The following is a 21,414-nucleotide window of genomic DNA, read 5'->3' as shown; positions in this document are numbered from 1 at the left end:
CTTGTGTGCGAGAAATGGCATTAAACAATTCTGAATCTCTTGAACAAAAGAAGCAAACCAAAAATAAATCTCTCAGGAAGTGTGGAAATCTCAGGTTTGGTTTTCAGAAGTAAGGAAATGATCAAGAAATATGATATTAATGAAGAACATAGAACACTATTGCACAGTACAGGCCCTAAGGGCCTTGGAGTTGCCGACCTTTTAGCCTACTGTAAGATCAATCTCACCTTTTCCTCCCACATAGCCCAATCCTTCGCTGTCATCTGGTCTGAATTCTGCAATGTCCGATTCAAGCGCATGGCAAAAAAATATATAATTCAACAGTAGAATTGTAATAATCCAGGGTTTTATTCTAAAAGACAATAAAGGCAGGATGATAATACAGGTCTCGAAGGACTTTTTTTTGCATTCCATCCATACAGATGGATGTAGTGTAGGGTCAGTAGTGTTTTGGTTAGCATTACATAAAGCATAGAACACTACTGCACAGTGCAGGCCCTTCAGCCCACAATGTTGTTCCAACCATCTGTTGGTTGTTAATGCAAATTACACATTTCACTGTATGTTTAGACTTGAACCTTGATCTTGAATCTTTAATCAGGGTTTCCTCCACCAACCTTTCATGGCCAGGTGGCAGAGAACGCAGCAAGAACATACACACAGTGGTCTTTCTTGAAATACCTATTGTATCCAATAAAGTGGCCACTCAGTGTACGTTCATGATCTTCAGCATCTGTAGTTCATCCACTTAAAGTTCCGACATGTTGTGTGCTCGGAGAGGCTCTTCTGAAAACCACTGTTGTAATTGATTTTATTTGAGTTACTGTCTTCTTCTTGTCAGCCTCTGACATCTCTGAGTGATAAGGCTTTTTTTTGCACACAGAACAGCCGCTCACTGGATTTTTTTTTTGCACCAATCTCTGTAAACTCTAAAGTCTTTTGTGTGTGAAAATCCCAGGAGTTCAATAGTTTGTGAGATACTCAAACAACCCTGTCTGGCACCAACAATCATACCGCAGTCAAAGTCACTTAACACAATTCCTCCCCATTCTGATGTTTGGTCTGAACAATAATTGAACCTTTTGACCATGCTTTTATGTATTAAGTTGCTGACACATAATTGGCTGATTAGATATTGGCATTAACAAACAGGTATACTTAATTCAGTGGCCATGGAGTGTATAAAGAATGAAAAACCAGTGTGTCAGATAGAGAGATTCTGAGTTGATTTACTATGGAAATATTATGAGAAAGAGACTGCCAACATGGGAAAAGAGAAACAACTACAAGATTTTTAAAAAATTATTTTTATCCTGCTGTTTAAGAACAGAAGCATTGATGTGAGCCATAGATTGTTTCAATCGGTAACATTTCACAGTTTACGCCTGCAAAATAATCAGTTTGAGAAAATAAATGCATTGCATTCTCAGATTGTGAAAGCCCTTCAGGGATAAGTTTGAAATACCTGAGACAGGAAAGTTATGAACTGTTCACACTTTTATTTTAGAGCATTTTTCAGCTTTGGAGTGCAAATCCTGATCTATTGATATTCTCAAATTTTATACCAAAAAACAGCCTATTAAAAGATTTTCTCTGTTGCATTATGGTCATGTAATGGGAAAATTTTCCTGAATTATTATTTTCCTTTCCAGCTGTTCCACGTACCAGCGCCACTCAATGTAGCTCAGTTCCCGAGCCCAGGTATGGCCGGAGAATAGGATCGGAATTTTCCGCTGGCTCCATTATCCGTTTTGAATGCAACCCAGGATATCACCTTCAGGGCTCCACAGCCATTCGATGTCAGGCTGTGCTTAATGGCTTGGCGCAGTGGAATGACACGATACCAAGCTGTGCAGGTAAGTGTGGAGGAAATTGTTTCTGTTTCGTGATCCAGGAAATCTGCGTGTGTCGAAACTTGCAATTGTTTTCTTTTCAGCGAGGTGGTAATGAATGCAGATTTACTGACCATAAAAGCTATCACAACTGTGCTCTATCTCAACAAACAGCATTTCATGACTGCCTGATCAGTCACAAAAACAATTGATTCTCCAATCCATAAACATGAGATTCTGTAGATGCTGGAAACACACAAAAGGTTGGAAGAAAATGTGGGAGGGAAGGGTTACATAGATTGACCTTTTGAGTAGGTTAAAAGCTGGGCACAGCATTGTGGGCTGAAGGGCCTGTATTGTGCTGTAATATTCTATGTTCTGTGATTCTTTCCTTGCTCAAAGTGACCATTGCTTTGGATATGTGACAGAAATATTTCATACCATATTTGAGGTGTAGCCTCTGTATATTTTTATCTAGGCTAACTCATCAAGTCAAGCAGAATCTCTGGAGAGGAATAAACATTCAGCACTTCGAGTTGCCTCTTGAAACATTGACTGTTTATTCCCCTCTATAGATTCTGCCTGACCTGCTGAGTTCCTCTGGCATTTTGTGTGTGATTCTTGCATTGATTCACTCTATAAATGTCCACCTTTTTACAATCAGTAGATGTTGGATGAATCATGGTCAAACTTCATAGTGCTGTAGTCAGACAACATTCTGACTAACATTTTCTCTTCAACAATTAGCCCAATGAAAGCTGTGTATAGAGTCCAAGAAGAGAGAGATTATGAGTAATACACACAACATGTAGGAGGACCACAGCAGATCAGGAGATGAATAGACAAATGTTCCAAGGTTCATTTATTATCAAAGTATACAACTCTGAAATTCTTCCATTCTCTAAGGTAGCCATGAGACCAAGAACAAAAAAAAAGTGCAGCATGATTAATCAACACCCACATTCTGCTCCCATCGCAAAAAAAGAGATCAGAAGAAAAAACACAATATAAAAGCTATGAGACCGAGAAAGAGAGTCTATAATCCAAGTCCACAATCAAAACACAGAAAAAAACCTAGGCAACACTCTCCAGCCTCTGTGGCAGGCTCTCTCCTCTCCAGTACAGCGGATCAGAAAGCAAGCAGCCAACGCTTACCTTCTGCACTCGCTTCAATGCTTCTACTTCCCTGTTCCTCTAATCAGCGAAGAATGGAAGCTTTAATTGGCGAAGTGGAGTCGACCTTTGGCTTGTTCCCCATCTTGCAGCCTGCCTGCTACAATATTCGTGCACACTGCCTCTATCTCCTGGAGTCCTCTCAGAGACTGCAGAGTGCTGAAGCACCCAAGTGATCTCCAGAGAGCAAAATGCAGGCTCTAACAGTTCCAGAATCAATCACATTCAAGAGGAGAAACAAATGTAAAAGATATAAAGCAGTGAAAAAGATAGTTTCATGATCTATCCAAAAGATGTCAACAAAGGAGTGTTGTATTCAGGTGCCATCTTGACCAGAAGTCCTGGAAGACAGTTGCCATTTCAGGCTGAGACCATTCATTGGGACTGTAAAGAAAGGGGTAAGAAGCCAGAATTGTTTCCCTCATCTTTCCCAGTCCTGATGAGGGGTCTCAACTCAACGTTGACTGTTTATTCTTTTCCATACATACTGCCTGACCAGTTGAGTTCCTCCAGCATTTTGTGTTTTGCTCTGGATTTCCAGCATCTGCAGTATCTCTTCAAAGTTCAATGTAAATGTGTTATCAAAATATATGTATGTCACTATATACAACCTGAGATTAACTTTCTTGCAGGCATGTTCAGTAATTTAGTAACTGTAATAGAATCAGTGAAAGACTCCACCCAACAGGGTGGACAAAATTATAAACCCAACAACCCTCAAGAAATTATTTTAAGAGCATTCATCATTTAAGAGTTGGAGACCAAAACTGCACAAGTCAGACACACAAAATTCCATAGGAACTCAGCATCAGGAGAGAAATGAACAGTCAATGTTTTGGACTGAGTAGGTACTTATATTCCCACTATCCTGATCTCTATCTAGGTCTGTGCAGTGTATGATAGCATAGCAGTTAGCATAATGTTTCACAACACCAGCAGGAAGATCACGGTTCACTTCCCACATCTGTCTGTCTGTCTGCATTTTCCTGTGACCTTGTGGTTTCCTCCTGGTCCTCTGGTTTCCTCCCACATTTTAAAGATGTATTGTACAGGTCAGGGTTAGTAACTTAGGGTTAGAAATCTTTAAATGATTTATTTACACTTTGCTGAGTCCTCTTGTGTTGCCCCAGTCCTTACTGACAGCAGAACAAATATGTTGCTCTTTCTGGGACTCTCCATTGCTGACACTATTAATAGATGACCGGTATTTCTCCAGCAGCTATTTCCTAGACTCTAGAGAAAGAAGTACTAAAAATTATTAATTTCTTCAGGGGTTCTCACAAAGGATCTTAAATAAATTCTCTCTTCTTTGGAATTAAATGCACTAAAAAAACAAGTTGTGTTCTCCAGCTGAATGTGAATGTGAATGTGAGGAATATTGTAATGATATTTACCATTGTTAGTCATCCTTGTCAACGGAGTACTGTTCCTGACTTTCACTGATGAATGTCTGCTACACTCACATGTAATGACACTGTTGTGTTAATATGGGCAGTAAAGAAGTAGATGCAGGAAACTTACATGAACATATTAAGTGTTTGCCTGACTTTTGCTGAACACAATAATTGTGAGGTTAATGCTTATGCACTTTGTGTCTTGTTCTGCATTAAATTCAGCCTTCATTTGTCAGGGGAAGGGTGAAAAGATGAAGCAGCATTTTAAAGATGAGCTGCATTTTAAGCTAGAAATGAACAGACACAAGAATCATAGAGCCATCCAGCATAGAAACAAGCCCTTCGGCCCAACTGGTCCATGCCAACTACGAATCCCATTTGTACATGTTTGGCCCACGTCCCTCTAAACCTTTCCTTTCCATGTACTTTGCCAAGTACTTTCAAATGTTGTCAAATGTACCAGCCTCAACCACTTCCTCTGTCAGCTCAGTATTTCTAATTATAACATATAGTTTTTACAGTGTGTATTACACCATACTGCTGATGCAATACAACAGAATTCATGACATATCTTAGTGATAATAAACCTGATTCTCATTCTGACCACTTTTTGGTTGGAAAAAGCTGCCCCTCGGGTCTCTATAATTTTTTTTCCTTCACACCTTAAAACTGTGCCCTCTAGTTCTTAATGCACAAACCTTGGGGAAGAATGCCATACATCCCTCATTATAGACAATAGACAATAGGTGCAGAAGTAGACCATTCGGCCCCTCGAGCCTGCACCGCCATTTTGAGATCATGGCTGATCAACTACTATCAATACCCTGTTCCTGCCTTGTCCCCATATCCCTTGATTCCCCTATCCATAAGATACCTATCTAGCTCCTTCTTGAAAGCATCCAGAGAATTGGCCTCCACTACCTTCCGAGGCAGAGCATTTCAGACCCCCACAACTCTCTGGGAGAAGAAGTTCTTCCTTAACTCTGTCCTAAATGACCTACCCCTTATTCTCAAACCATGCCCTCTGGTACTGGACTCTCCCAGCATCTGGAACATATATCCTGCCTCTATCTTGTCCAATCCCTTAATAATCTTATATGTTTCAATCAGATCCCCTCTCAATCTCCTTAATTCCAGCGTGTACAAGCCCAGTCTCTCTAACCTCTCTGCGTAAGACAGTCCAGACATCCCAGGAATTAACCTCGTGAATCTATGCTGCACTTCCTCTACAGCCAGGATGTCCTTCCTTAACCCTGGAGACCAAAACTGTACACAATCCTCCAGGTGTGGTCTCACCAGGGCTCTGTACAAATGCAAGAGGATTTCCTTGCTCTTGTACTCAATTCCCTTTGTAATAAAAGCCAACATTCCATTAGCCTTCTTCACTGCCTGCTGCACTTGCTCATTCACCTTCAGTGACTGATGAACAAGGACTCCTAGATCTCTTTGTATTTCTCCCTTACCTAACTCTACACCATTCAGATAATAATCTGCCTTCCTGTTCTTACTCCCAAAGTGGATAACCTCACACTTATTCACATTAAACGTCATCTGCCAAGTATCTGCCCACTCACCCAGCCTATCCAAGTCACCCTGAATTCTCCTAACACCCTCATCACATGTCACACTGCCACCCAGCTTAGTATCATCAGTAAACTTGCTGATGTTATTCTCAATGCCTTCATCCAAATTGTTGACGTAAATTGTAAACAGCTGTGGTCCCAATACCGAACCCTGTGGCACCCCACTAGTCACCACCTGCCATTCCGAGAAACACCCATTCACCGCTACCCTTTGCTTTCTATCTGCCAACCAGTTTTCTATCCATGTCAATGCCTTCCCCCCGATGCCCTGAGCTTTGATTTTACCCACCAATCTCCTATGTGGGACCTTATCAAATGCCTTCTGAAAATCGAGGTAAACTACATCCACTGGATCTCCCCCGTCTAACTTCCTGGTTACATCCTCGAAAAACTCCAACAGATTAGTCAAGCATGATTTACCCTTGGTAAATCCATGCTGGCTCAGCCCAATCCTATCACTGCTATTTAGATATGCCACTATTTCATCCTTAATAATGGACTCTAGCATCTTCCCCACCACTGATGTCAGGCTGAAAGGTCAATAGTTCTGTTTTCTCCCTCCCTCCTTTCTTAAAAAGTGGGATAACATTAGCCATTCTCCAATCCTCAGGAACTGATCCTGAATCTAAGGAACATTGGAAAATGATTACCAATGCATCTGCATTTTCCAGGGCCACCTCCTTTAGTACCCTAGGATGCAGACCATCTGGACCTGGGGATTTGTCAGCCTTCAGTCCCATCAGTCTTCTCATCACCATTTCCTTCCGAATGTCAATCTGTTTCATTTCCTCTGTTACCCTATGTCCTTGGCCCATCCATACATCCATACATATACATATAGTATACATGTTTTTATGATCAACTCTCATTCTCGTATGTTCCAATGAGAAAAGTTCCAACCTGCACAAACGCTCTCCGGTGGTTAGGAAGGCATATAGTGTGTTGGCCTTCATTAATTGAAGGATTGTGTTCAAGAGCTGTGAAGTAATGTTGCAGCTCTATAACAAAAAAATCTCTGGTTAGATCACAGTTTGAATATTGTGGTCAGTTCTGGTTGTCTCATTATAGGAAGGATGTGGAAGCTTTGCAGAGGATGTAAAGGAGATTTACCAGGAGATGTTCTAGACTTATGAAGATAGGCTGAGAGAGCTAAGGCTTTTCTCTTTGGTGTGAAGGTGCATGAGAGGTGATTTGACAGAGGAGCACAAGATGATAAGAGGCATAGATTGAGTGGATAGCAGGAGACCTTTTTTTTCCCGTGGTGGAAATGGCTCATATGAGAGAGCTGAATTGGCGGTGGAATATCAGAGACAATATTTTTAAATGCATAAAGTGGTGGGTGTGTGGAATACCCTGCTGGGGCTGGTAGAGGCAGATATATTTGGACATTTAAAAGAATCGTTGATAGCCACATCGACGATAGAAAATTGGTGAATTATGTAGGAAGGAAGGGTTAGATTGATCTTAAAGTAGTTTAAAAGGTCAGCACATCATTATGGGATGAAGGGCCTGTACTGTGCTGTAATGTTGTATGACCACAGTTAATGGTACTCTCCTCTGCTACTGCTTTTGGCAGCTTGTTATAGTGTCATACTGCAATACAGGACAGATAGAAGCCATTTGGCCCAACAAGTCTATGCCAATCATGGCACCCATACAGCTAGTCCCCATTTCCTGTCCTCAGCCCATCATTCTCTAAGCCCCAGCCCACCATGTAGCTATCCAAATGCTGTTCCATGTTCCCAGTGCTCTCTGCAGTATATCCTCTGTGTCATTATATCCTTCCATACAGTCAGAAGCTAAGAATGAAGTAGGCAAAGGACTAAAGGACTAGATGGAGAAAGGTAACCAACAGAGCCCCATGGCTTTACAGCCAGAGTCCATTAATTAGAGGATTAAAGATCAATTCGCTGCCAGATTTCCTTAAAATGTTCACACAGTTAAGCAGTCAAAGGAGGTGACTTCAGTTGCCTGTGGAAAAAAAAATCCATTTTTTAAATATTTGCAGAGTTTATCTTTTGCACATTGGTTGTATTTTTGTGTGCAGTTTTTCACTGATTCTATTGTGTATGTTTGCCCTATTGTGAAGGCCTGCAGGAAAATTAGTCTCAAGGTAGTATATGTGAGTATGATTACGTACCATACTCATATATTTATTTATTTTGAATATATATGTATATATATTTATTTTTAATATATTTATTTTGAATTTTGAACTTTGAATAAGAATTGGGTTTATTATCATAGACATATGACAGGATATTTGCTGTTTTGCAGCAGCAGTACAGTGCAATCCATAAAAGAAATTGCTATATGTTAAATAGGAAATGTAGAACAAAATAAGTAGATCAACAGGAGAGCAAACTAGTGAGGTAGTGTTTATGCACTGTTCAGGAATCTGATGGTGGAGGGGAAGAAGCTGTTTCTAAAACATTGAGCGTGTGAATTCAGCTTTTTGTTCCTCCTCCCTGATAGTGGTAATGAAAAAAGGGCATGTCCTGGTTGTTAAGGACCCACAGGTGCTACATTCTTGAGGCAGCACCTTTTGGAGATGTCATCCATAATTGGGAGGGTTGTGCACGTGACTGAGTTGGCTGAACCTCAGCCGTCTGCAGTGTCTTTCACTCCTGTTCATCGGAGACTCCGTACCAGGTGGCAATATGACCAGTCAGAGTGCTCTCCACCGCATGTGTAGAAATTTGCAAAAATCTTTGGTGATGTACTTAATCTCCTCAAACTCCTAATGAAGTAAAGCTAGCAATATGCCTTCTTCATGATGCATTGGCATGCTGGGCCAAGGATATATCATCTGAGATATTGACACCCTGGAACTTAAAGCTGCTCACACACTCACCCATCAATGAGTCATCAATATCTTTTCCCAACTTACCCTTCCAAAAGCCTACAATCAATTCCTTCGTCTTGCTGATGTTGGATGCAAGGTTTTTGCTGTGACACTACTCAACCAGCTGATCAATCTCTCTTCTGTATGCCTCCTTGCAGCCAAATGGTGTAAGTTGTCTTGACGCTGTTTTTCATTTTCCTCGCAACTCACAATCCTACCCATTACTAGTTTCAAAGGAGGAAAAGCACCTTGGTAATTGCAACAATAATATAATAAATCATAATCAATAGGTTTCAAAAAGGTTTCAGCAGGTATATTTAATGTCAGAAAAATGTATACATTATACATCCTGAAATTCTTTTTCTTCGCAAACATCCATAAAAACAGAGGTGTGGCCAAAAGAATGAATGACAGTTCAATGTTAGAACCCCAAAGCCCCCCCACCCCCACCAGCAAAAAGTGTCAGCACCCTCCACCGAGCACTCAAGTGTGCAGCAAGCATTGATAAAGACATAGTTTTGCAGTACCTCCAAAACTATTCATTTACCCAGTAATTTGACATACCAGAGGCTCTCTCTCCCTAATAAGGAAAAAGAGATGTCCCCATTTCACAGTGAGAGAGGAGACATAACAACAACTTGATGATTTACGATGTTAAAAGTCTGTTGTACTGCTCTTTTTGAGCTCTACACCTGGAGAGTTGGCACCAAGAAGCTGCAGCTCTTTGGGCACCTAATTCGCTGCTCCCAATGTTCTGTGTTCTCCCGTGATGCTTCTGTTTGGGGCACCGGTCTAAAATCAGCCCATCTCCAAAGCTACAAAAGCCCGGCATTCTGAAGGCGCACCAGTCTTCCAGGCTGAATCCTTGGGATGTCAAACAGTATCCGGTCGTGAGGCCGTGAGAGTGGGTCCCATTCCTTGAAAGAACCAAAGTCAAAGTGTAACTCCAGGTCAGGGTCTTCAAAAGAACCTTGAGAAGGGAAAAAAAGAGATATCAGAAATAGAAATAGTTGTTTCAGAAGATGCAAGCAAAGGAGTCGCCATTTAGCACTATCTTGACTTTGCTCCACATCTCTGCTATATTTTATTAATAAAGTAATCCAGTTTATCATTACTATCGTGTATGATATGAATATTGTTTCTATGTTGCACATTTCATCCTGATCAACACACTACAATAAATTCCTAATACATGTAAATGTATGTAGAGAATAAAGTTGATTCTTGTTTCTTCTGCAGCTCCACTGCATTGCAAAGACATAGAATTGCTATGAATTACAAGATATGTAAAATATACAGTACTGTGCGATAGTCTTAGGCCCATATGTATAGCTAGTGTGCTTAAGACTTTTTCACATTACTCTAAGATTTTTGTATTATTTCCTGAAAAGGTTAAATTTGATTTGATTTGAAGTACATGGTGGAAAGGCACTCATCTCTTTATTTGTCCTTGAAACAGCAATATTTGTGTGTCTTAAGTTTTTATTAATATTGGTAAACATATATTGTATATACGCCTAAGACCTTTGAACACTATTGTAGAATGCAGAAAAGTACAGCACATGACCAGGCCCTTCAATCCACAATGTTGTTCTGAACGGATTAAAATAGTAATCATATGGCCAGCTAAACTAATCCCCACTACCTATATAATCCTTCCATTTATTTTTGCATTCTTGTTCCTATCTAAACATCTCTTGGAGGTCTGTAATGTTTCTGCCTATACCATCACCCCCAGGTACTGCTTTCCAGGCACCCTCCACTCTCTGTGTAAGAAAATTGCTCCTCACAACTCCTTGAAATAATACAAAGGAAAAAGGAACAACAAGATTGTGTTTATGGGTTCACAAGATATTCAGAAAAGTAATGGTAGAGGAGAAGAAGCTTTTGCTGTATTGTTGTGTGCAAGTCTTCAGGCTCTTGTACATCCTCCCTGACAGTCTGAAAATGTAGGAAGTCACAAGCTCAAGGCAACACTGAAAATGTTATTTGGGAAGAAAGTGTCGCTCAGTGACTTGCAAAGGAAGGATGCTGACACGTCTTCAAAATCACTTCCTCGCCTGAAGCAGTTGATTCCCCTTTCACATGTGGTGGTAATACTTCAAAATCAGCTCTTTATCGAGATCAGTTCGCAGTTCACTTTTAACTGTCGTGTGACGATTCACATACGCACAGATGATGTTTACACACTATACTCCATGTGTGCAATGAATGAATGATGGCAAAGCAAATACACATACAAGCAATAGCAGGGTAAAGGTTTAAACTTAATGAAATGGGGTTCAGATTTACTACTTTATCTCACATATATTGAAACATACAGTGAAATGAGTTGTTCGTGTGTAATCAACCGATATACCCAAGGATGTGCTGGGGAGATTCTGCAAATTCAAGTTAATCACGTTCCATCATCACAGTTATAATCTTCTCTCAAATGCAGTGTAATTTCTTACAAATATAAATTGGCTGAACTGGTATTTCCAGACCAACACAGACATAGTTGAGTAACTTTCGCCAAGTCCATCACTTTTCTTATTTGGACCGATATGCTTGACTTGCACTCAGTTTTATCCAGGAGGTAACTAACGATTCCATGTTTAGCGGAAAGCTGCAGTAATCCAATGTGCATTGATTGTTCCATTTGCTTCGTATATTAAGGTATACAGTGAAGGTGAAATGTGCTTTTCTCTAGATGGGGCAGAGAGTGATTTGAGTGAAGAACAAGCTGCCAGTGGAAGTGGTAGATAGAAGTTCAGAAGCAACACTTAAGAGAAGTTGGGGCCGGTACAAGGATAAGAGGGTGTGAAGGGATATGGTCTAAATGTGGTTGATGGAACTAGGCACAAATGCAGGTCGGCATGGAATATTTTGGACGGAAGGGCCTGTTGTTTTGTTGTAGTGCTCAGTGGTTCTAGCCACAGGTAAACCTGCCCCCTTAAGGAATAGTTCAGTTAGCCATTTGATTACTAACTTAACTGGTTCAGTACAACACTGTGGGCTGAAGGGTCTGTTCCTGTGCTATATTGTTCTATGTTCTATTAGTACTCTTTGACTTTAATTTTGGCCACAGTGGATCATACAATATCATGTTGTCAAAGATAACCATTCTCTCACCCAAACTAAACAGCAATGAATTAATTACCCTTGATGGTGCTACTTGACACCACCAGTAACCACTTACTTTACTTACTGTAACCTGATTGTTACCTTAACTCAGTGGGACAGTTCATCAGAATCACCTAAGCCAAAGAGACTCTGAAATAAACAGAAGGAAAGACTAACCGAGTGAGTAAATTAAAGGGAATTGATTTACTGTGAGATCAGGTGCAGAAATTAAATCAGAGCGAAAGAAACATGCTATTAAAAGAAACAAAATGAAAGTAAAAGTAAGAAAATTACACTTTCAGGCTAATATATTTAAAATTTTCCAGAACAGAAGTCCTGAGTATGGATCTCGGTGTTTGTAATAGTTATTGTTTTGGGTATCAAGAGTAGTCATTGAAAGTGTGCACAGTTGTAATGATGAAGTCTTAATATTGGCAGCAATTTTGTTTAGTACCTAATTACCAGTTATCACTAGAGTGACACACACAGAATGCTGGAGGAACTCAAGAAGATCAGGCACAATCAATAGGGGGGTGCAGAGGAAATTAACAGTTGACATTTCAAGCTGAGACCCTTCATCAAGACTGTATAGTAAGGTGGCAGGAGCCAGAATAAGAAGTTATGGGATAGGTGAGATTAGATGATGGAGAAAGTGATGTAATTTAAATCATACAGGTTTTGTATTTGTTTTACACAACTTAGTAGAAAATGCTGCTGTGATGTTTGTAAAGGGCTGTGAATGAATCACATATGAAGTGCTGGAGGAACTCAGCAAGTCAGGTAGCATCTGTGGAGGAGAATACACAGTTGATGTTTTAGGCTGAGACCTTCAACAGGTCTAGAATGGAAAGGGGAAAAATCTAAAATAAAGAAGGTGTGATGTCTCCAGTCCTGATGTAGAGTTTTAGCCTGGAATGTCAACTGTTTATCCCTCTCCATAGATGCTGCCTGATCTGCTTGAGTTCCTCCAACAATTTGTATGTGTTGCTCTGGACTTCCAGCATCTGCAGAATCTTTTTTTATGGCTCACTGATCAATATGGTTTCTGATTAGAGGAGGGATTTGGGCACTCACTTCTGTGGAACTTGAGTCAGTGCAGCAAGACCACCTCAGTCTTTGACCGTTGCTCTTTGAAAATGAATTGCATTTGTATACTTAATTGATAAATTGGTCTATTATTGTCACATGTACCAGTGAAAATTTGTCTTGCTTATCTTTCATACAGATCAGTTCATTACAATGGTACATTGGGATGGTACAGTGTAAAATAATAGGAGTATAGAATAAAGCTTTAGTTACAGAGAAAGAGCAGTGCAACAGATAGTAAGGTCACAATGAAGTAGATTGTGAGGTCAAGAATCTATCTTGTCATACTAGGGAATTGTTCAGTAGTTTTTTTTTTGTAATTTATTTTTTTATTTAAGTTCATCATCAAACAAACATTTCCATAAGATGTATTTCAGACATTATATATATATATCATATCATCATGTATGTCACAAACCTCCACATAGTATTTATCTGAGGTATACACTTATAGAAAAGAGTGGAGAGAAAAAACAAGCAACAGGAAAGAACTATGTACAAGTAGGGAGTGATCTTTTTTTTTACAACAGATTCATTGATTTGTGAGAATAAAATCAGGCCTATGAGGCATTATGTAGTTAAACCATTTTTCCCAGTATGAATCAAATTGTTCCAGCTTATGATTAACAGATGCTGTTATCTTCTCCATTTTGTTAATGTGTTCAGTAGTTTTATAATAGAAGCTGTCCTTAGCCTGGTGCTAAGTGCTTTCAGACTTGGTATCTACATCAGTTCCTCAATTATGAAGTGTCATGGCATTGCCTTAAGATGTTTCTTTTTCCTTCCAGTGCCCTGTGAAGGGAATCTGACGGACCGCAGAGGTACCATTCTCTCCCCTGGCTATCCAGAGCCATATGGTAATAGCTTGAACTGTGTGTGGAAGATAACGGTAACCGAGGGAGCAGGTATACAGGCAAGTTGTTTGTATGCACAAAGAACACTTTTTGCTTTAAGTTTACATCAGCACCTTTGACTTATGAGCCATAAATCAGAGAGTAATTAAATTCTATTTACACCTAGTCTGGCAGTATTGATCCATTGTTCTAACTAGCATTGCATCAGTTAATTTTGTAGTAATTGCAGATATTAAGTAAAGGGAAAGAATTCCACGGGACTAACACAATTTAATTATTGCAGTAGTTTTCCAGTCATCAGGCTCGGTGCAATAACACATCTCAGCCATATTACAGGGAACAGAATGGCCAGGCATTGCTGAATTACATGTTTAATTCTTGTGCAGTTAGGATTTAGAACATAGAACAGTACAGTGAAGTACATGGCTTTCAGTCTACAATGTTGTGCCAAACTTTTAATCTAGTCTAAGATCAATCTAACCCTTCCCTCCCATTGTTCTTTCATTATTCTTTAGCCTTCCATTATTCTTTCATCCATGTGCCTATCTAAGAGTCTCTTAAATGTTCCTCTGGCAGTGCATTCCACGCACTCACCCCTTTCTGACATCTCACCTGTATTTTCTTCCAATCACCCTGAAAGTTATGCACCTTTGTGTTAGTCATTCCTGCCCCAGAAAAAATGTCTCTGGCTGTCTATACTATCAATGCCTCTTATGATCTTGTACAACTCTGTCATGTCAGCTCTCATCCACATTTGCTCCAAAGAGAAAAGACATAGCTTGCTCAACCTATCCTCACAAGACATGTTCTCTAATCCAGGTAACATCCTGCTAAATTTCCTTTGAACACTGTCTAAAGCTTCCACATCCTTCCTATAATGAGGTGCTCAGAACTGAACGCAATACTCCATTGTGGTCTAACCAGTTTTTTATAGAGCTGCAACATTACCTCATGGTTGTTGAACTCAATCCCTGATAATGCAGGCATATTACACCATATGCCTTCTTAACCATCCTATCAAATATCATGGCAACTTTAAAGGAATAATGGACATAGATCCCAAGATCTCTCTGCTACTCCACAGTATTAAGAATCCTGCCTTTAACCCTGTACTCTGCTTTAAGTTTGACCCTCAAAAAAGAATCACTTCACACTTTTGCATTTTGAACTTCATCTGCCACTCCTCAGCTCAGGTCTCTATCCTGTCAATGTCCCATTATAACCTACAACAACCTTCTGGATGATATATCCAGAAGGTTGGTGTACATGACCAAGTAGTTATCACGACTAAATAGTAGTTTGGTTTCAATACTTTATGTTATGTTTTGTAACTCACAAGACTAACTGAAAGAAAAATACAGGAGATGGGATGAAATTGTCTGCTTCATTTTACTTTAGTGAGGCACTTACTTATGATGTGGTGGTGTAATGACGTATGCCATTCACGTACTTTTATAAATAACCTATAATGAATTATGTAAACAATAAAGAATGCTTAAGCAATGTTTACAATATTACACAAATATTAAATACACCAACATTTGCACATGCTTTGAGCAAATATCTCCCTTTAGTGATGTGAAAATAAGGTGAGATAGTGTGCCACGCCTTTATAGCACTGGGGCGTTGGAGTCTAGAGTTCAATTCTGGCACCATCAATAAGAAATTTGTATGTTCTCCCTCTGACCACGTGGGTTTCCTCCGGCTAATCTGGTTTTTCTCCCAACCCAAAGACGCAAAGGTTTGTAAATTATGCTGTGATTAGGCTAGGGTTAAAATAGATGAGTTGCCAGGTGGTGCAGCTTCTTGGTCCAGAAGGGCCTCTTCCACACTGTATCACTAAATAAGCAAATAAAATGGAAGTGTAGTGATCGTATCAGATGGTGAATTTTTAATTTTGCAATTAAATACTGATTTTGTTAAATAGATTCAAGTGATAAGCTTCGCCACTGAACACAACTGGGACTCCTTAGAAATATACGATGGCGGTGATGCAACGGCACCAAGACTTGGGAGCTTCTCAGGTAAGAAAGTCAAATCCAATAACACCTACCTCTTCCTCAAAAGAAGTAACTAGTCATTGTATTTTTCTCCCTGTCTATAAATTAAATGAAATAAGGACATCTTTTGCCAAAAATGCTTTGAGGTGATGACTGGGCCCAGGTGAGATGGTGCCAACAAATGGTGACTATATATGTGTGCGTGCGTGCGTGTGTGTGTATAAAATATTTTTTTTCTTATTGTACTTTATAGTTTGTATTTTTATTATATATTGCAAAATATTGCTGCTGCAAAACAACATATTTCACACCATATGCCAGTGATGTTAAACTGGAAAATATGGTCCAAGTCCTATGTGCTTGTAATGCTGCTGCAAGCTTTTCAATGCACCTGTACCTCAGCAAACTTGTGCACACCACAATAAGCACCACTTGACGAGGCCTAACTGGAGCTCAATTGCCCACTAAGTTAGAAAAAGGTGAATATGCAGCAACAGCTCTAAAAATATATGCTGTCAAAGTTATCAAGGTCTAATTATAACCATATAACCATATAACAATTACAGCATGGAAACAGGCCATCTCGGCCCTTCTAATCCGTGTCAAGCGCTTACTCTCACCTAGTCCCACCGACTTGCACTCAGCCCATAACCCTCCATTCCTTTCCTGTCCATATACCTATCCAATTTTTTTAAATGACAATATTGAACCTGCCTCTACCACATCTGAAGTATGCATACACTTCTGGTCACCCCATTGCAGGAAAAAGTGTTGAGGCTGCGGAGACCATGCGGAAGAAGTTTACCAGGATGTTGCCTGGATTAGAGGGTATGTGCTGTTACAAGAGGTTGGACAAACACATTGTTTTCACTGGTGTGTCAGAGGCTGAGGGAAGATCTGATAGAGTTTCACAAGATTGAGAGGTATAAGGTGAGAGTGAGTAATTTGAAAGGAGATGTACGGGACAAGCTTTTACATGGTGTGGAGGGTACCTGGGATGGTGGTAGAGGCAGAAACATTTAGGACTTTTAAGAGCTGTTTAGATAGGCACGTGAACATAAGAAAATGGAAGGATATGGACATTTTGTAGACAGAAGAGATTAGCTTAGATAGCCATTTGATTGCTAATTTAATTGGTTCAACACAACATTTTGGGCCAAAGCACCTTTTACTGTGTTGAACTGTTCTGTATTTTAGTTTGTGTTTATTCCTCATCGTTTTAGTTCTGTCTTACAAAGTCACAGAACATAGAACATCAAAATAGTGAGCCATTTGACTCCCTCTTGCAGTGGAAGGAGTGTTATCTCTCTCTCACCCTTGTTGGTGAGAGAGAGAGCCTGTGGGATGTTGAAACATTAAGAAGAGCAGTAGTCTTTGATGGACTGCTGATCATGGTCCTGCCTTGGGGCTTTGCTGTTACTTACATGGTAGGTAGTGGGAGTGCTGATGCTCTCTGCTGGAATAATTGGGGGAGGGGAGAAGGTTGATGCTGCTTGTGTGTGGGAGGGGGCAGGTAGCTTTGGGATTCTTGCGTTCTTTTCTGTTATTTATTTTTTGGGGTGTTTCTTCTGTTTCAAGGATGTCTGTGGAGAGTTTGAGTTCCAATTTGTGTACTGCATACATTCTCTAATTTTAAATGGAGCAATTGAAAAGGAACCATTGAACTACAGGCCACTCAGCCTCCAATGTTGTGTTTATGCTTGCTGCTCTAGGAGAAAGGTACTGGCTGGCCCCTCTATTATAGAAACATAGAAAACCTACAGCACAATACAAGCCCTTCGGCCCATAATGCTGTTCCAAACATATACTTACCTTAGAAATTACCTCGGCTTACCCATAGCCCTCTATTTTTCTAAGCTGCATGTACCTATCTAGGAATCTCTTAAAAGACCCTGTTGTATTCACCTCCACCACAGTCACCGGCAGCCCATTCCATGCACTCACCACTCTCTGCGTTAAAAAAACTTACCCCTGATACCTCCTTTGTACCTACTTCCAGCACCTGAAAACTCTGCTCTCTCTGTCCTTTGCCTCTTAACATCTTATACATCTCCATCAAGTCATTGTTCATCCTCTTTTCTTACATAAGAAAAGCCCTCGCATTGTTCAACCTTTCCTCTTAAGACATGCTCTTTAACCTATGCAGCATCCTGGTAGGGTGGTAACAAAGGTGTGTGGCATGCTTTCATTCATTAGATCATTGAGGCTTTGAGTTAGGAGGTTATATTTCAGCTTTATAAAGCTATGCTTAGATTGAAGCATTGCGCTCAATTCCCATTACAGGAAGGATGTGGAGTCTTTGGAGAAGATGCAGACAAGGTTGTTGCCTGGATTAGAGAGCTTGTACTATAATGCAAAGCTGTACAAGCTTGGGCTGTTTTCTCTGGAGCAGCAGAGACAGAGAGGAGATCTGATAGAGGTTCATAAGATTACGGGAGGCATAGATACACTAGAGAGACAGTAACTTCTGTCCCCAAGGTTGAAATCTCCAATACTAGAGATGCATTTGTGAGAGGGAGAAATTAAAAGGAAATATGCAGGGCAAGACTTTTACACAAAATGGTAGTTGCCTGGAATGTTGCCTGGGGTGGTCGCGGAAAAACTATCCCTTTACTTCCCTTAAAACTATCACTGCGCAGCCTCTCTAAATCTTCCACATCCTCCCTTTACTGAGGTGACCAGAACAGAATGCTATACTCCAAGTGTGGAATTTTCACATGGACATCTCAAAGGTAGTGGTTTCAATGATTATCTGGAGTCATTATCCAGAGAAGCTAAAGTGAAAAGATTTAAGTATCCTCTTGGTAGGGGTACCTGACACATCACTGTATTTTCCAAAACTGACGAGTACATTAAACTACTTCTAGCACAGAGTGTCAGTGATGCTCATCCCTCTCCTGTTCCCTCCCGTATCCCCCTCCAACTACACTTTTACTATATCAATGATAGACTAATTATTTTCTTCTTCAACAACAAATATTATGTTACTGCCAGGCCATACAGACTCACGCCTAGAATCCTCCAATCGAAAACGACTTGGCATAGATCTTCTCCGGCTGTGGTTTCTGTGATTCTGGCCTCAGCCTTCCTAAAAATCTGTTTACAACAGTGAAATGGAATTCCAAATAAAGGACAAGGTTTCAATAATGAAAACCTCTGTACAAAGCAAATAGTCTCTGTGGTTTGTTGCTGATTCTAGGGTTCCTGTCTGCTGAAGAGAGATAAGAAATAGGAATACCGGAATAACTCTCAGTGATTGTGATCACAGATAATCTGAGTTGTATTATGCGTGCAGCTCTGCTTATTTACAACGGTGATGTTTGCATTTAATTCTTTGCAGACCAGGCTAATTTGGATTGAAAAGGATGAAATGTTGATTTATCATTTCAGGTACCACTGTGCCTGCGTTATTGAACAGCACCTCCAATCAACTCTACCTGCACTTTCATTCTGATATCAGTGTGGCAGCGGCAGGTTATCACCTGGAATACAAAAGTAAGTGAAACGGTGATGTTGACAGGTTCAGTAGAACCAAGGTCAGGTCTTTTGTCTGGTATTGTGTTGTTTATGGAGCATCTTCAAGAGTCAAGGAACAGGGATTTAACTTTGCATAGTTTGTGGTACATTTTGACCACTGCTGCATTTTATATTTCTTAATTTTGAATGGTTTCTTCTATTCTCCACTTCACTGTCTATGGGGTCCAACCTCTTCAAGCGATAGTGACCGAGATTCTCGTGGCCCCTACAACCCCATATATCCCACCTCAGCACCTTCCTGACACCCTTGACACCTCGCACATGTCACAAGCATTTTCACTGTTTTGAAATGTCTCTAATATTAGTGATCATTTTTAAAAAATGGATTTATGTTTGGCTTAAATCAGTTTAACTACTGTAAAATAATTCAGTGTAAAGTAATGAGATTGAGAGGGTTAATAAATTAGCCATGATGAAATGGCAAAGCAGAGCTGATGGGCCAAAAGGCCTAATTCTTTATCTAATGGTCACATGGAGATCCTCTCCTCTTCACAACTACTCTATCTATGCTTCTCAAGGCCTTCCTGTCACTATATGCCTCAATTCTCTCCTCGCTGCATCGGATTTAGAGTAACAATTACTTCCTTCACATTTCTGTACTGGATATGACATTAAACAATCTTGAAATGAAATTCTATTGCACTGCTCTGATGGCAATAAATTTGATGCACATAAAATTACCCCAGAAGTAAACGTTAACAGTAAATAACGGCAGTCCAGTGCTTTTAGTTAATAGTGCTGATGTATAGCAGTGTATAACCCTATTGCCATGCATCTCCTTGAGTGCAGCCAGCATACTTTGACTGATTGCATTTGCCAATGAATTTTGCAGCTATTAAGTTAGCTGGCATTGAAATAAGTTATTCATAGCAACTTAAGCTCCCACAGGAGCCTATTAGCACACAATTTAGTTTGGTTTCATTGGAATAAATTTGTTATAATGACAGCAAGTAAGTATGTAATAATAGCTAGACTGCTTAGTGTCATTCCTCTCAAATACTGCATGAGAATTGTATATTTTTAACACCAATTACGATACAACTGAAGTTGTATTGTATTTATCTTATTGTGCTTGTTTTCTCTTCTTTAACTACTGAATATTTAAAACTGTTTTCCTTTACAAAGGAGAGTGGAAAGGCTTAAGAAATATTTTGATTGTTGAAACCATCTGGCAATGTGTTAACCTCTTCAGTGTAAGGTGAAGAGCAAGTTAATGTAGTCATGCAAACAGGATGCTGGAAACCTAGAGCAATACACGCAAGATGCTGGAGGAACTCAGCAGGTCAGACAGCATCTATGGAAGGGAATAAACAGTTGATATTTCAGGCAGAGACTCTTCATCAAGACTGGAAAAGAAGGGGGAATAAGCCAGAATTAGAAAGTGGAGGGAGGGGAAGGAATATGAGCTGGCAGGTGATTGGTGGGACAAGCTGAGGCGTAAGGTTGAATGAAGTAAGAAGCTGGGAGGTGATGGGTGGAAAAGGTAAAGGGCTAAAGGAGGAGAAATCAGATAGGAGAAAAGAGTGGGCCATTTAAGAAAGGGCAAGAGGAGGGGCAACAAGGTGAGAAGAAAAGAGGTAAGAGGGGAGCCTGAATGGAGATTGGAAGAAGAGAGGTGTGAGAGGGACAAAATGACTTGACATTAGAGATATTGATGTTCATGCCATCAGTTTGGAGGCTGCCAGATGGAATATGAGGTGTTGCTCCACCAACCTGAGTCTGGCCTCATTGTGACAGTAGAGGACACCATAGATGACATGTGAGAATGGGAATGGGCAGTGGAGTTAAAAGTGAGGGGACACGGGGATGCTGGAATGCTGCCTAGATTAGAGAGCAAACCTTGAGGATGGGTTGAGTGAGCTGGGGGTTTTCTCTTTAGAGTGTAAGAGGATGAGAGGTGACTTGACAAAGGTGTACCAGCCAAGAATGTGCTCTCTTAATTTCTGACACAACATGGTTATAGCTTTTAAAAATACTTTGAAGATTTGTTTTTATTTAGTCTCAG

The 21,414-nt window shown here is 40.1% G+C and overlaps 1 protein-coding gene across 1 annotated transcript in view; it reads left to right on the top strand.

The window, feature by feature from the left end:
- Positions 1 to 21,414, top strand: part of LOC140733433 (CUB and sushi domain-containing protein 1-like) — a 2,013,313-nt gene that overhangs the window by 1,677,697 nt on the left and 314,202 nt on the right. Inside the window, exons 34-37 of the mRNA XM_073056756.1 lie at positions 1,653 to 1,856; positions 13,807 to 13,931; positions 15,800 to 15,896; positions 19,263 to 19,367. Of these exons, the coding sequence (XP_072912857.1) occupies positions 1,653 to 1,856; positions 13,807 to 13,931; positions 15,800 to 15,896; positions 19,263 to 19,367 (531 nt within the window). The remainder of the gene's footprint in view (positions 1 to 1,652; positions 1,857 to 13,806; positions 13,932 to 15,799; positions 15,897 to 19,262; positions 19,368 to 21,414) is intronic.

The sequence above is a fragment of the Hemitrygon akajei genome, chromosome 9, assembly GCF_048418815.1.
Source record: "Hemitrygon akajei chromosome 9, sHemAka1.3, whole genome shotgun sequence".
Lineage (NCBI taxonomy): Eukaryota > Metazoa > Chordata > Chondrichthyes > Myliobatiformes > Dasyatidae > Hemitrygon > Hemitrygon akajei.
This window is presented reverse-complemented; position numbering and strand designations above follow the sequence as displayed.